General features: G+C 36.0%; 1 protein-coding gene across 1 annotated transcript in view; it reads left to right on the forward strand.

Moving 5' to 3' along the window:
• Positions 1-17564, forward strand: part of LOC134528639 (cyclic AMP-dependent transcription factor ATF-6 alpha) — an 89487-nt gene extending 71923 nt beyond the window's left edge. The window contains exons 11-14 of the mRNA XM_063362437.1: positions 2435-2632; positions 3446-3595; positions 9614-9831; positions 11294-17564. Coding sequence (XP_063218507.1) covers positions 2435-2632; positions 3446-3595; positions 9614-9831; positions 11294-11517 — 790 coding nt within the window. The 3' untranslated portion in view covers positions 11518-17564. The remainder of the gene's footprint in view (positions 1-2434; positions 2633-3445; positions 3596-9613; positions 9832-11293) is intronic.
• Positions 17565-17882: the final 318 nt, after the last annotated feature.

Raw genomic sequence — 17882 nt, forward strand, 5'->3', positions numbered from 1 at the left:
TGTAGGGGAAAATACGGAAAAAGGGTTTTCTCTCTAAAAGTGTGGGAAGACGCATCACACCACCTCAAGGCTCCCTCTGATTGGCTGGCGAGGCAGCGCCCAGTGAAAGTTCCAGTCTATTGCTGCGCAGTCATGCGTCCACATGCTTGGTTTTTCCAACAAAACACTTAACTTGCTGGTGACGGAGTGTCGCACCTGTCTTTCTTTCTTTTGAAACCTTCTAGAATGTTACAGTCTTTCTGCCCAGAATATGCTGTAAAATTTGACAAAATGTAATTAATACACATATTAATTTTTAAGTGATTAAGTAAATTACAGTGAAACAAATAATAAAAAACACAACACTTAGTTTTATATAAAACCTAACCCAAAATAATAACAATCACTATTAAAGTACAGACAAAATACTTGAAATGCCTATGCATAATAAAAGAAACATGAATACAAAATAATTATGAATCATTAAAAAAACATGAACATAAAACATTCTGTCAAAGTATTATTGATAATAAGGGACAGAAATCCTGCGATGTTACATCTTCAGTAATTATTTTTAGTTCAAGGAAAAGTTATTAATATCAAAATAAAAACTATAGGTAAATTACTTTTAGTTCAGGAAAAAGTTATAAATACCAAATTAAAGATTCTAGGTTAACATTCGTTTTTAAATGCAATGTCTAGTCAAGATTTTATACTTTTATATTTCTACAAGTTTCATTGTTAGCTTTTTTATTATGTATCACTAGTATTGTGTATGTATATATAAAATTACTCAAATTGTGATCTACATTACATTTTAAAGTATCAAAACAAGAAATGCTATTATTATTATTATTATTATTATTATTATTATTATTATTATTATTAATGTTGTTTTTGTTATCATTAATGTGACAACTACACCTGCATAACACTTGTGCAGTGGGGAAAAAATGTTATTGCATGGTGAAATTTATTTCTGTTGCCAACATATTTCAAATTAAAATGTTTTTGGTCACTATTATTATTATTATTATTATTATTATTATTATTATTATTATTATTATTATTAATAATATGAATATGCAATGTTAAAAGACCAAAAGCATTATACTTATACTTTTCCTCATGATGTTTCTCTGTAGGCCTTTAGCTGTTTCTGTATTGTATCAGATAACAGATAGCTTTTATTAATTTTTTTACTTTGAAATAAACTATCATAGTAACTAAATAAATGTTTTTGTGTAGTACATAATTATTTTGGTTCTTTTAAATTAAACTTTATACTAAAAATTATGAATTGAATTTTTCATTGTAATAGACAAAATAGGTTATTCATATACTATTTGCTTCATTTTGGTGTTTCTGTGGGTATTCTCTTTCATTTCGCTGTTAATGTGTGTATGGTCTTTCATTTTGTTGTTAATTTAGTTTTATCGCTATTCATCATATAATTTTGCCTTTATTAGTAAATTAACTTTGTGCAGAGGTGAAAATATAAATTATTTTTATATTGACTAGTTTTTTTTGTGATTGTTTTTTATTGCATATCCATTTGTATTAAAAAAATATTAAAAAAGGAATTTGTTGTTCCTTTGATGCAAAGCTGTAGAATCACCATAATATATTTGACTTTGAAAATATGTAAAAAAACTTTGAGGAACATTGTTTCTGGGAGTAATTGTTCTGTATAACTTATCCAATTTATGTTAATGTAATATATTAAAATAAAGTAAGCAGGTAAATTTGTTTGTGATGCGAAACTGTTTCAGAACCAAAATATATTTGGTTATGAAAATATGAATTATAAAACTTTATTAATATGAACTGGAACAAGCAATAAGGAACAATTACAGTTTTTTTTACACAATATAGGGAGAAACTTCATCAATGCTCTGAGAGGACCTGTATTTTTGTAGTTTTTATTTTGCAAGTTTTTTTTTATGTACGACACAGTGCAATTCTTTAAGGCCCCCGCCTACCTGGACACACATATGGTGTGCCAAGCTTCGGAAGAAACCACGTGGTTTTAAAACTGCTCAATACGACAGAGCGATGCCTGATTAGGAAAAGTATTTAAGAATGTGCTGAGTTCTGTTTTCATATTTAGTTCTAAACTGTAATTTTTAAGTGGGAAAATGGCTAAAAAGTGTGTTTTCTGAGTAATTTTTAGGCATGAAACACCCGGTATTAAATTTCGAAAACACTCAAGGGACTTGCATTGCACCTTTATTTTAATTTATTTACCTTATGGTTACTGCTAAAAATTTCATAGTTGAATGCACAACCAGAAGATTGCATGTCAGTTCCAAGGCAACACCGTGCTACAAGCACCAGCTAGTGTAGCACTCATCATCCTGCCTCACTGACACAGATACACCCCTGACTAGGCGGGCCTCTTAGTTATGGCCACTGTGAACGCGAGTGTTGCCAGCACTTGGCGTTTGCGTTGCAGTAACCTGCTGTACAGCGCCCCCGACTTGCCTGCCGTGCAGTCGAGAGCTCCCTCGTACCAGAGCGCGAGGCACGGCCGCTCGCTGCTGTGGGCCGACGTGGACAAGCGCGGACTGCCAGATATCAGCTCCTCCACCGTCGCGAATCGCTCGGCCCACCCGACTTGCCCCATGTCCATAAACCAGACGGAGTCCATCAGGTGCGGCCATACCACCGACGTATACTTCAAGTGCAGTGCGTTCTGTTGTCCGTCACATTCTGTACATGTTTGGATTCCGACTGTTGACCTTGGCAGGCAGGCAGGCAGCATCACTGCACTGCCAGCATTTTTAGTTTCCTCAGAGTTTATTGATACCATCTGTTGTTTTATTTTTTTTAAGTGAAACTTCATTGGGCGCGATGAAAGTAAAATTTCAAGGCCGAATTTTAATGCAACGCCTTCGTGAAAAAATTGTTGTGAAACGTTTCTGATGCAAAAAAAGGACAAAGAATGGGCACTTGGCCAAAGATATGTTAAGAGAGCACTATGCCAGTTTCTGTGCCTCCCAAGTAATGCTCATAAATGGAGACAAGATTTTATGGTTATAATTTTAGTCCGATTTCTTTTTAAATACGAGATTTTGGTGTTGTTTTTATTTTTATAAAAGTTTTTTTTTAATACTTTCTCAACCAAAATAGCGGTAAAATTTAAATGCTATATTTTTACGATAAAATAATTTGTGTTAAATTGGTATAAAACCGATACGTTAAGAACAGTCTATATAAATTAACAAAAATTTGTGGTTTGAAAAAAGATTCAATATGAGATGCACAATAAAACAAATTAAATTAATTTTTTATGATTGGAATCAAGTTTTGTTTGAATTCTACTTAATTACATGTTATAACTTGCATTTTGGTGTTACGCGCTGTGTGACATGCGTTATTTCAATTCTATCGCAGTTCACAGTATGATCTTGCAGCTAGTCGCGTGCTGTGGCGACACTGGCAGTGTGGTGTGCGATGGTGGCAGGCTGGACAGCGAGCTGCGGCGGTGGATCGGCCTGGACGTGGAGGCGGTGGAGGGCTGGCTGCCGTCGCAGTCGCCCGCCGGCTTCGTGGGCGAGCTGCTGCTGTCCCGGCCCCCAGCCCGCAGCGTCAAGCCCAAGAAGAAGCGGCGCGTGTGAGTGTTCCCTGCTCATTCCCATAGGTCCTGGCCGTTGTGTAGTAGGGGCATCTTGTTAAAACTGCTATTTTCTTTGCTAATTTACTTTTTAGATGATACTTTTTTTCTAATTCCCATCAAAATGATATTTTAACTAATTTATATATATATATATATATACACACACACATACACATATATACACACATGTATATAAAATTAGTTAAAATATGCAAAAAAAATTAATAAAATGTTGCAGTGATACCTCGTTAATATTATCCCGCTTATTACGAACTACTCGTTAATATTACCTATTTCTATTTCCCCGTGAAATATGCCCATTAAACACAATGAAGATTTGTTTGGTTAATACGAAATTCTCGTTATTATGTATAGCGAACAATAACAATTCCCTTCCGTATAAACAAACAGTCGTGTTTACTGTTTAATATGAACCAAAGATTACCACAAAGATACGGCCCCGCCTGAGTGTCCGAAGTGTGTTTTTAACTCTTATGTTTTCAAAATCACTCGTTAGTGTGTTCAATATGTTCAGAAATCACTCGCGTTTGTGCAATATTCGATATATCGAACTTCACGTGGGATTGTATTTACGTTCGATTTTGTACTTCCTTTGTATACATGAATCTGTGCCGGACCAATAAAATCAAAATATATATTACGCCTAACCCGTTTAATATTTGTGTACGTTGTAATGAAAGTTTAAGTGAATTATCTCGTGAGAATTTTATTAAACTTTATAATTTGTACGTACACACATAAAAATGGAGGCAAAACGTAAACGCAAGGAAATTGCATTGAAGACGAAAATTAAGATAATAAATTCAGTTCGTCAGGGTGAAAAAACGAAAACAGAACTTTCTGAAGAGTTTGGTATATCAAAATCAACGTTAAGTACAATTCTAAAGCAAGCAGATAAAATAGAAGCGGTCAGGAAAGGTAGTAATCAAACTAAGAAAAGGATGCGCGTCGGTAAACATTCCGAATTAGAGGCCAAACTGCTGGAGTGGTTTCATCAGATGCGCGCCGCCAGAGTTCCAATTTCCGGGCCTATTATCCAAGAAAAGGCTGATCAGCTGGCACTGCAACTCAGAATTGATGATTTCCATTGCAGCAACGGATGGCTTCAACGCTTCAAAGATAGGCATAATTTGGCCACAAAAACCATTTGTGGCGAATCTGCAGCTGTCGACCAAACAGCAACGAGTGACTGGCTTCAGTCAGTACAGACCATCGTAAGTAAATTTGCACCACAAGATGTGTTTAATATGGATGAAACAGGGCTTTTTTTACAATCTGTTGCCCAATAAAACTCTAACCGTAAAAGGTGAAAACTGCCATGGCGGTAAACACAGTAAAGTTCGTCTTACGGTTTTACTATGTTGTAATGAAGATGGCAGTACTAAACTTCGACCCTTGGTTATTGGCAAGTCTGCCAAGCCAAGATGTTTCAAAGATGTTGCAGCAAAAAATCTGCCAGTAGATTACGAGGCAAACAGTAAGGCTTGGGTCACCACAAAAATTTTCCAGTTGTGGTTGTTAAAATTGGACAGGAAAATGGCGACTCTAAATCGCAAAATTTTGTTATTGTTGGACAACTGTGCTGCACATACTGCTCATGGTATGAAGTTGGAAAACATTACCTTACTCTTCTTGCTACCAAATACAACAAGTGTGACACAGTATAATACAGTGCTTGAAAAGAAACTACAGACAGCGCTTGGTGAAATACCTTATCAGGCAGTGTGAAAAAGGAAAGACTGAGCTTCCTAGATGGTCAGTTTTGGATGCTATCCGCAGTATAGCCATGTCGTGGGACAGCATCAGCCAAAAGACAATTGTGCATTGCTTTGCAAAAAGTGGTTTTGGCCAGCAAACTGTTGAAGAACCTGACTGTGATCAACCTTTAGAGGATTGGCAAGAGTTAAAAGAACATGTGCAAGTTGATAATGACTTCAATGAGTTTGTTCATGTTGATGACAGTGTGTACACCAGTGCAAGATTAATTGCAGAAGATCTTTATGGTTCACGAGGATTACAGGAAACACCAAGGGCTGATGCTGTACAGTCACTTTGTGAGGGTGGTACAAGTCAGGATAATGATGGTGATGACGACAATGGTGAGGTAGTGCATAAACTTCTAAGCAAAAGTGACACAATCAGTGCTTTGCGTACACTGGAAAATGTACTTGCTGCAAGTGATGTGCCAACTGACTTGATTGCAGGATTTGAGAAGATATGTTCTGCTGTAAATTATATTTACAGAGATAAGTGTGTCCAGAAAAAAATTAATGATTTTTTTAAACCTATGTAAATATATCTTGCATACTTTGCATAAGAATTGCTATACACTCAACAGCAATTAACTGTACGGTAAATGTTAATAATTTTTGTCAAAACTTTGGAAACATTAAATAAGAATACATACATACGTATATGTATACTAATTATCAGTCTGTTATAGTATATTTTATTAAAACTATTAAAATTGCTTCTAAGTGTATTTTGTTAGTGTGCATGTCAATATCTGGCTTCTATTGCAATAATAATATTCCACATTTTTAGTGCTCTGACATGTAGGAATTCAATATTTCTTATCGAGTTCTTATTCTACCTATTGGCTCAAGAACCTCATTAATATGAACCTCGTTATTACAAACTGAAATATTTTACTCCCCTTCAGGTTTGTATTAATGAGGTTTCACTGTACATGACTGCTACATACATATAGTAGGTACACATTTCAGAATTGTTATTCAAAATGTATCATCTTACACTTAGAAACAACCATGTCTTGTAGACTTTCAGTGACCTGACACACTCGTATTCATACTTTGCTGCTTGTCTAGGATGCGTGTGCATCTTTAATTACATAATTTATTAAAAAAAATTTTTGTTCCTTATGTCTTAGCAGAACTTAATTCAACACTCAAAAACACCACGCCAGCATCTTAATGTAGCATAGACTGTCTCATTTCACAGACGAAATGTTTGTGATTGGCTAATAAGTAAGATGAAAACAAAACAGGCTGCACTTTCTTGCATTTTGCTTCATCGACAGTGTGAAGTAAGCGACAGCAATACTAAAGGTACTTGGCGTTCCCCCAAATGTTCCACTTGACCCATGTGATGAGTTTCTTTCTGGTTTATCATTTTCTGTACTAAGTTTTGTGATATTGCCATGTCTCAGTGATGCAGCTAAGTTAGATGTGTTACGAGATAACTTCAAAATACATATAACACAACTCAGTTAATCCAGTTAATTTGTGTAGTTTTCTATTAATCAAATCTGCACTACCATTTTTTAAGTAATAATGATTTAATTTTTTTGTTTATATCTAAAAAAGGATTAAATAATTGAGTAGTTTGTACAAAACTGAACTATAGGGTTATTTGTAGGTATTTGCATATACAATGAATATTTAGTTTGCAAATATATGGAACGTAATGTTAAGTTTTAAATAAGTTGCATTTAAAATGTGAATTTCCAAATAATAGATAAGAATTCATGAAATAATAGATGCTAATTTTGGGGGAGGGGGGAATAAATGCTAGTTTTTCTATCCCCTACTGTGTATGTGTGGTCTTGTCTATCTCAAATGACCTCAGTGACGAGATGTTAGACCAAAATAATAATAAATAAAAAATTTTTTTCTTTTTCCATTACTTGTACACTAGATGTATAATATTTGAACTTGCTGTTTAAATGTATGTTTGGAGTACTGCATGATAGCATTTTTATTCACTAGTTAAATTTTCAGCTAAGTGCTAGCCTAGACTCTTTAGTAAGTTAATGTTAGTGGAACTCATAAGAATATACAAAGCCAGTTTTAAGGTGTTCAGACTATGGACTACAATCTCCTCTCTTTTGCATAGACATGGATGAAACAATAGTTTTAAATACTTAAGTTGATGCTAGGTATGTAAGTATGGTTAGTTTTGTGATAAAAATTTGTGTGGAATCACCTCGCAATATATGCTTAGGATTTTTTTTCTAATAATTAAATTTCAAATGGAATATAATTATAGAGGAAATTACAGTATGAATTATTGCGAACTTTATTCTAAATTTGATATTTTTTTTTGTATTCAAAATGGTAGTGAAAATTTTTATAGTATTAAGTTTTTGGGGGATTTTTATAAAATTACAATTACTTTTTCTTTTTTTCTTTCCCCCTAAAAGTAGATTAATAACTGTGGTTAAATATCACCATGCTCTTACCCACTGTGGCATGTATGTTCTAGTTTTGTTCATTCTTTCCAGTGTTGCTTTGTTGAGTAGCGGTATTTAGGGTCTATATTTTAATTTTTTTTTTGCAACATAAATTTGACCGATAAGTAGGGACAGGAAAATATGGTTTTATATTTTGGTTGATTTCGTTTTAAAAATTAACGATTTCGGTGTTTTGTGGTTTTATAAAAAAAAAGCCCATACATGACTAGGTTACTCGCAAAAAAGCCTTTAAAACTTAAATATTTCCCATCATTAATTTCTGTAGTCAATTAAATCAAAAAATATCTATTTTTCAATAAAATACCTTTATGCATTAATTATAAACTACAATAATAATTATTGACGATAACGATAACCTCTAAAATGAACAAAATAATATACATTAATTAAAATCGTAGAACTCCTATATTATCCATACAACTGTTCTGCACTTCACTCATTGAGTCATTGACCATTTATTAAAATTAACCATTGTCAAGATTTCTGCATTTGCTGGCAGAAGATTGCGGCGCCTGTCGCTCACTACAAGTGAGTATTGGGAGAATGATCTCTCACTGTCCACATTACTGTTAGGCAACCATATTGCCTTCAAACATCCTGAAGCATCGCAGTAAAGAAAAACACACTTAATACTACCTCATGCTGTATGAGGTAGTATTGTGTATGTTTGCATGAGTCATGCACAACGACCCAGGAAACAAAACAATGATACAACCTCCACAAATACTACACAGAACACACTATAAGCACCAAAAATAATTGTTTATGAACGTAAACACAAATTTGACGTATCTATTTTATTCCGTGCAGTAAATAGTGGATTGATCACTAAATCGATATATCGAAAAGTGTTACAATTGCGCAAATGTATGGTTAATATTCCAATATCCGTGTCTTTTGGAATCAAACGTTCCACTGCGATTTAAAAATTTTAATTAACTAAATTTCACTGGGGTCTCTGTTTTTAAAAAATTCAGTCTCGTTATTTACGTAACGTTTTTGGTAGTTTAGAACACGTTCTCACTGGAGCATTGCTAGCAACATAATTGTCAAGCAGTCTGGCTATATACCGCTTCACTGGCCATAATCTTGACTGAAGCCATGATGGCCGCCGTATTTACATTTCAATTGCCGGAACAAAATATTATTTTTATGTTCTTAGTATGCCCAACGTTGTATTATTTACTTAACATAAATTATTGGCAATTTTGCATACATCGTTTGTCAGCTTACATAGTTTTTTTTTTTTTAATTTGTTCACTCACGAAACGATCTACCAGGGTAATGTACATAACCAATTTTTGTAGTTTTTCGCGAGAAAGGCCATTTTACGCATTTTGTTGTTGTTCACCACAATATTCGCATAATTTCGCGAAAATTCACGAAATAATCGTTACACCATTTTTTCCCGTCTCTACCGATAAGCTTTATGTTGAGTTGGATGTCTGTATCGTTTTGTTTTGTCCCGTGGTTTAATGATCATTTGTGTAATTTTGTTATTTGTTTTGACTTCAATTTAAATTCCAATGAAACGCGTATATCACCATTCATCTGCTACTTTAAATTTGACGGTAACAGTGTGTAGTTCTCAGTGGCGTAGCAGGCGGGTGGCAGGGATGGCGCCCTGCGAGGGGCGCCGGAGCAGGAGGGGGGTACTGCGACGGTCTTGCGGTTGCTGTTTTAATCCAATTAAGCCATTTTCAAGTCTGGCCAGGGGTGCCAGTCACCTCAGCTACGCCACTGATGGTCCTGCTTCAGTGAAGGTGTTGTGTTGGCCGCAGTGTCCGGAAGCCGCCGGTCCTGACCAACGAGGTGGAGCTGTACGGACTGAGGCCTCACCAGTACAACTACGTGCCCTTCTTCGAGAGGATCCACCGCCGTGACGACACCTTTTACCTCGTCACTTTCTCCGGCGACCACCTCTTGCTGCCCGCGCTGGCGCACAACAAGACTGTCAGGCCGAAAATGTCGTTTGTGTTGCCTGAGCTCGCTCTCAATGGTAAGAAAAAATTATTTTCGGTTGGGTTTTTAGCAAACAGAGGGTTCCAAAAACATATAGTGGTAAATATTTTACTGGCACGCGGGAGTGTACAAAGAATTTCAATTGGTTGGGGAGGTGTAGAACCACTTTGCCTGCTGTTTGCTTTATCATTTTTTTCCATTTGTTGTTGGGAATGATATATTTATTTTTATGTTTGGGGGAGGGAATATATCCCCCCATTCTTCCTTACCCCCAACCCCCTATTTACACGTTGCTGGTATGTGAATTGATTTTAATTTTTTCACCCACATTTGAATTTTATTGATTTAGAAATGTGTAGTGTGCCAAGAGTTAATCTAAGTCACTCATTATTTTATTTACATATTTAGACCGTCCTCCCTCTCTCCCTGTCTCAAGCAAGGTGTTTTTATAATATACATTTTTCAAAATACCTAAACCAAAATAGTATCAAATCTTATTTATTAAAGTTAAAAAATGTGAATGAAAGTAAGGGATGTTACTTGTTAGTGTTAAATGTATAATGTATTGATTTACTGAGTAACATACTTTGTTCATGAGGATGGCAACATTTTTCCACATATCACTATATCAGTCTTTCGATTCATCTTTTAATGATATCATGCCAGTAAAATATTGGCTTTAAAATATTGGTAGCTATATAGTTTTATCAGTATATACTATAGAGATTTTCAACCTCGTTTTGCTCATCATAAAATTAATATTTAATAATTGTAATATAGAGTTCTTGTTACATAGTATAACCTTTTATAATGAAGTTACCTAATACAAGTTTGGCTCCTACTGGCAAAAGTAAATACAAATGAGCATTTAAAAAAAAAATTATTACTCGGTATTTTTTTCTCTAAACATTTTGATGCTTATTTTTTTGCCAAAATTCTGTTAAATTGTTAAGTAATGTTTATGATTTGATAGTTTTTTGCTGAAGATGTTGAGTACTTTTGCTAGTTCTTGCCTATTTTCACAAAAAAAATATATATATATATATTATTTTGAAGCAACTCTTTTGAGACCGAGTCATTATCAGTATTGTTGCCTATTATGATAGAGTATTTTTATGGTAAGGGTGTTGAATTTATGTGAGATTATGTATTCCTTCAATTATTTTTTAAAAAAATAAATGAAAAATAATATTTTATTAAAATTTTATAGTGTCAGGACAAATGGCTGATATTAAGTTGCCCTGAAACACAGATATCTGCAGTATGTTGTGAGTGTCGAGCTGCTGTGATGACGTTAAGTCCCTGAAGCACACGTGAACAGTAGCGGATCCAGAAGGGGGGGGGGGGCGGCTAAGGGGCTCATGCCCCCCTCCAAAAGCAACTGGGTCCGCTATTGTTCTAGCGTGTTTGCCTTGACGAGACCCAGCCTCGGCCGGGTCAGGCCCCTCCCTGGATCTGCGAACGTCCCGTGCAAGGAGGCCGCCGCGGGCTGCTTGCAGGCTCGTCGGCGGAGCACTTCACGATGATGCAGATCGACTGCGAGGTGACCAACACCCAGGTGCTGCAGGTGCGGGAGACTGACATCCCCGCCCACCTGCGGCAGCGCAACCACACGGCCAGGGCCAGGCCGGGCCGCCCGCCCTACCGGCCCTACTTCGTCCGCCCGCCCTTCGGCTCCAACGGGACCGGCGCCCTGTTCCCCGCGGGGCCTGCCGACCCCTGAAGCCCGGGCCTCTCCCTCGCTGTTCCCCAGTCAACGTGCTCACGTCCGTCAAGGGGACTCCAAGCTGACGTCCTGTCGACCGTGCGATGGCACGTGGCTTAAACTCCCGAAGCCGAGAGAGAAAAAAAAAATGGTCTCGCTGACGTGTTTCTGCATCGGTTTGTGAAGAAACCTACGAATTCTGCTCGTTCCACCTCGACCTGCGAAGGTCTACGAAAGTGGGATGTCGTAAAGCGGAAACAGTTCAGTACGATGCATTGCAGATTGGTTCACATAGCCACTCGACATTCGTGCGTTATAAACGTGTGGTGCGGTGATCCATTATCGGAACTGTACAGGAAGTGTTGATTGTTTGGTAGTTTAGCTGACTGTGTAAATGAGAAGTTTTTTTATGTTTTTGATCTCAGATATTTAGTCACGAAATAATTTTAGTATATTAATTTATAATTAATGATTAATGTATAATTTTCACATTCTTCCGCCACTGGCAGCACAGATTTTTTTTTTAAGAAAAAAAATATTCGTACACTTGTAAGTGATGTGACACACTTAATTGCACAAAGTTGTAGCTTTAACACAGTGAATCGTGGGGAAAAATATGTTTTAAAATAAAAATATATTGCTTGGGAAGCAACGCTCCATTAAATTTACTTACGTATGCAAACAACTTGGATGTTTTATTATTTACTATTTTGTGCAATAATAATGTTTCTGCCTGTTAATTGTTAATCTTAGGCTGGAAAACATTTTGTCACCACTGGCAGCACAGATTTGAACTCGAAAACTGCTGGAAAAAAATACCATTATTACAGGCCTTGTGAAATCTTTGTCCAAATCTTTTGTTGTGTATACTTAACTCTGTTTTATGTCAGCATTAATTTGTAAATGTTGAGGTACGCTAAGATTATGGGTATCATATTCCAGTTCAGAAGTTTTTTTCTATCTTAAACTTTTTTGTATGTTTAGCATATTCCATCCAGTAGATATTTTATTGTCAGCACAAAAAGTACAAAGATATTGGACAAGTCATGCTGTACAAAAATTACAATTAGTTTTTAGATATCCGTACAACTTGCAAACCATACAGAGATTACATAAAGAAGTGAAATAGATTAAAATTAATCTGTACTGCGCCATGTTCTGTAGTAAGACACCAACCAATCCAGCCGCTTGCGTCATAATTTTCCCAGGTGTGTTCCGGCTGTTGGCATTTTTATTTTGCTCAAAGTTTATTGTTACTTTCGCTTCATTTCAGCATAGTCTTTCCTGTTTTCTAACTGGTTACTTTTCACATTTGGTTTTCCTGTTAGGGATGGGTTTGGGTCAACCAAATCCTCAAATACCATCAGATCCTTATTATTGAAGAATTTTAAATCCAAAGGAAAAGATAAAAAAAATTAGAGGAAATAAAATAAATAATACCAACACTGATAACCTCCAAATTTTACTAGGTCGGTTTTTTTCTTCTTCTTAATACCTATCCTGTTATCTTTCCCCAAGATATTGTACTTGAACATGTACGAATTTTGAAAGAGTAGTTCATGAATAAAACATTTAATGGGTTAAATCTGGGTTAAATCTTCCAACACCATAATTATTATTTTTAATTTCTTGTACATTATTTAATTTTTTTTGGATTCAATGGATATATTCAAAGTACTCTTTGGGATTCAAATTCGAGAATTTGAATCAATAAAATTGGAATTTGACCCATCACTAGTTAAAATATATCACAGTTTAAATCCAGCAACGTTGCTAATCTAATCCAACATTGGTGTGGTCTCGGACAATCTGGGTAAAGATCTTTCACTGAATGACTTTTTCCAGTTGTGGGCAGCAGTTTTGGAGAATTGGTTTAATTTCAGGGGAGGGACATCACAATTATTTGCTGTTGAATAGAATGATATATTTTTTTAAAAATAGTTTGTGAATATAATATTGGTACTTGTAGTAGGGCGTATAAAACTGGAATAGGTTACGCAAAACTCAATGAAACCAAGAGTATTTTCACGTGTTATTCATGAAGCTCATTGCACATTGAGTGGAAGTGAAGTCATGTGTGTATGTACGTTTATATGGAAGATTGGTCAAATCACAATTGTTTAAAGTGAAGATTATAGTTGGAGTAGATTGTATGTAGTTTTATGCTGATTTTTTTAAAAATCTTATTTGAATGTGTTCACTGTGTTCTGCCACAACTTTTTGGAGAACAATTGTATGTATTTATTATGTCTGTGTTGTTTCTTGGTAAGATGCTATATGCAGGGAAAGCATGTTAGTTGTCAGCAATGTGAGTGCATTTTTGCCATCTCTTGTTACAGAGTACAATATTGTTTATAAAATTATTTAATCATGTTGAAAATAAATATTATGTTCTTATTTTTATGAGCATGCCTGTAATTCTAAAATCATTAATTTTATGTGTTAACTTCTACATATTTTATGCTTGTAATATACATATAACAATTTTAAAGGGTAAACTATTACACAAATAGTGAAATATGTATACAAGTGTGTGAATTATTTTATGTACAGTTTAAATTTTATTTATTATTTTCAATAATTTTTTTGTAGGTGCATTTGTTATAAATGGGTAGGGTCCGGAAAAATTTGCAGGTTCAATGGCCGGTAGGATGAACTCCATAATAGTTCTACGTACACTCTGTCAAATGTCACCCACTCATTGGCTGCTGTCATGTGAGACGTCCCAACGTAGCAGCCTGTGATTCGATAAAGCTTTGGTTGGGTGTTTCTCATTGGCCCAGAGTCATCCAGGTGAGTTGTGAGCCAATAGCAGAGGCAGCACTGAGGTATAACTACGTATTTGTATTTTAGCCTATCGCGAAATGAACTCGCGAATTTTTCCGGTCTCTTTAAATAGGGACAAGATTATATGGTCAATTGCGATGAAACCGAAAAAACACAGAAAAGCATGTCAATACATATTACAACACCGGAAAGTAAGTTAATAGACCATAAAACAACGTAATGAAGGAAAAAAAAAATTAATCAGCATATTTAATCAAAATTACTCTGCTTACAAAAACGTAATCTTTTAATATATTAAAATCATTGAATGTAAGTTATTTAGCATGGGGGTAGTACCAAAATGTATGTACTAAATTTTTTTTATAAATTGCAACTGTTATTAGTAACTGATTTTTACTTAACGGTGTTTGTACATTTTCAAATGCACATACAGTAGAATTCCGCTGATGCGACCCCTCACGTTCCCGGAAAAACGGACTTATAAACGGAATGGTCGCAATTCGGGCCAATTTTTACCCCTCCCCCCCCCCCCCCCCCCCCAAAAAAAAAAAAAAAAATAAATCCAAATACATAAAATTCTGGCGCTAAATAAATTCGCGTCACGCTAGTTCGGCTATGCTGGCCGGCTGGTTGTTATTTTCGTTCAAAACGTGGCGAAGGAACTTATGTGGATCAGGTAGAAAACATTCGGCTATAAACGAAAGATATAAGAATAATGCTATCCCGAAATGCTGTGACATGTTTTTGGAGTAGATAATCACAGCGACCAACTGACAGGATGCCCTGCCGTCAGCGATGTTTATTTTGACAGCTCAAGCAATTATCTTTTCCACGTCCCTTCGCAGCGTAAAAAAAAGACTAAAAAAAAAAAACACGTTCAAATGCAGATGGAAAAGTAACTATGCAGTAAAATAAATATATTTACGGCCCTGCTAAATTTTTCTATTCAATAAAATTCAAGGTATTAGTGATTTTTCAGCAGAAACTGTTGTGTGAGTAATAAACAAATTGTATCATAATAACTTAAACTTATAAAGTATTTATTAACTGCGAAGGACAGTCGTATAAGCCCATAAAAATATTTATTTTACCGAGAATGGACTATACAACCTGGCTTTTGTCGCACGCGGTGTGGGAGGGGAGGAGGATGCTGACAGTTTCTCACGCAGAAGGTTGAAATAAGGGAGGGAATGTGTTGAAATGTTAGTTGTTAAGGAGGGGGGGGGGGGGGGTTTTACATGGTTTGTGGCTCTGGGAGGGATGAGCCTTGAATAATTAGCAGGGTTAGGAGAGGTAAGCGTCACGTCACGTATGACGTCAAGCCGCCGGGCAGGTAAGATAACATCACGACACTTTCATGCATCAGTTAGCCAACTAACTGAGGGGAAAGGGTGACCTCCCCCCGCCTGACATCTACACTATTGAAAATAGAGCCAAGCAACAAGCGACAGCTATTTTACTTCTTTCTGGACCGTGAGCCACCCTTAATCTTAAAATCGCACACTTCGCGCCCCGCCGTCGTTTCCAATGATTCGAACAAAGTGACGGGGTCGCAATATTTATATTGGCAACCACATAGCGAGTTATGGGAACGTAAGAGTTCCTGGTATCGCTGTCACACGCTCCCGGCCGAGCATGAGGAAACGGCGGCGGTGGCGCCGAGCTTGGCTAGACACTGCCGCGTGGACAGTCTAGAGGGGTGGTATCTATTTTTAGCCGTCTTTTGTATGCCTGCCTGCTTACAGTACAGCTCCCGCCAAGATAAACGTGAACACACAGCGCCCAACAAAGTGTAACAGACTTGTTTTTCAGCCGATTTTACTCAAATTTTCGACTTTCTCTGCTCAAATTTTTCACGGTTTCTCAAAAAACGGTCGTATAAACGAAATGGACGCATCAGAGGGGGGTCGCATCGGCGGGATTCTACTGTATACTTGTTGATTTATTTGTGTTGTTTCCAATAGTTTGACATGCTTAAAAGTGCATCATGTATCAGTCATAATGTCACTGTTTTGGTGAAGTAAGTATCATTGAACAAGTAAGTGTCACATTTGTTGCAAATGGTGCGCTCTCTATGAATAAAAAATAAAACCATATAATATTGTCTCTGGTTATAAAAAGTAGTGGGTTGTATGTCATGCAGTTTTGCACTGGGAACATGACCCCTAAGATTACGGTAGACTCCGAGCTGTGTGAAGACTCCGTGCTTCATGAAATGAGTCGTGCCAAAGGTTGAGAACAAACCAATTTAAGCCTTACCTTGCCCAATGAGCATGATTTCTTGGCTGTCGTGAATACCTAAGACTCCTTCCTATCGTTCGTGATCGCAGTACAGTTTCCTAGACCGCTTGTTTCCGTGTCTGGCCAAGAGATTGAGAAGTATTACGTGAGTTGCTGAGGTGGATCTCACGCCTCCCTCAGTTTTACGTTTGAGAATCAGTCATGACCTTAATGACGTGCAGAGAACAGTAGCGTTGTGGGGTTGAGAAACATGCCATTTTATTTACAAACTAGGTATTAAATAGTTTTTCTGGTAAATATATTTTACAATAATAGGTATGTGGCATTTGGTGGGAACTCATGTTGTGCATGTCCAAGATACCACTTTAATGATTCCTCCAACTTACGTTTGAAAAAATAAAAGTACGAACTAAACTTTTGTGCATTTAGTAAGAAGTAATGTATAATTTAGGAATATATAGTGATTGTATACAAATGTATTATCAGTGTGCAGGAATTAAGTTTTGGAGTAAGATTTTGGTAGTCAAGTCACCAAACATGACTTAAAACAAATCCTGCAAAAAAAAATTTTATGTATGTGTGGAATTTGTAAATAAGGAATTGAAGCACATTGTCATTTTTAAGATGTTTATCTTGCATTTTGTAGCTGTGTGTTTCTATGTGAGGTGGTGTTTCAGACAATTTATTGTAGACTGAATCTATGTACCACATTTTCTTACAAGTTTAAATTTTCTGTGGAACAGTTTTATAAGTTTTCTTTTCCGACTTGCATAGTTAAGCAAAATGGCTTAAGCAAGGACATATGCACAGACTTAAGTGTGTTTGTTAACATAGAAATACATTAAATACATTTTAAAAATACAAGTATGTGAAATAATGTATTTGAAAAGAAAGCATTTAGTTAATGAATTTAATTATATTCAGGCACTGGTAAGATATTTTTTAATTTTTTAGCATAAATTGTGTCTTCTTTGTGAACTATCCATTTGTTTGCCTTGCTATGTCCTGTATTAAAAACAGTAAAAAAAAAAAAAAAAGCAATGAAATAGTGTGCCAGATTCCTCCTGCATGGCTGCAGTTTGCTACTTCTTCCCCTCACTAGCAGTCCCAGCATGACTTGCTAATTCCACGCTGGATTGTAGTTTTAAGTAAAACATTTATGTAACAAAAATTAAGTTTCTATTTTCTTTTTTTACGTGTAAACATCTCAGCTCTCGGTATACTGCATTTGGTAGGAGCAATTTCATGAAAATGGAACGGAAATGTGGGACAACATTGCTGCGTTTGCGCAGAAGTATCGGAAATCTCAAAAAGATGCACGTGTAGCAATATTGGGGTGCGTACCAAACTAATTG

This window comes from Bacillus rossius, chromosome 1, assembly GCF_032445375.1.
Source record: "Bacillus rossius redtenbacheri isolate Brsri chromosome 1, Brsri_v3, whole genome shotgun sequence".
Lineage (NCBI taxonomy): Eukaryota > Metazoa > Arthropoda > Insecta > Phasmatodea > Bacillidae > Bacillus > Bacillus rossius.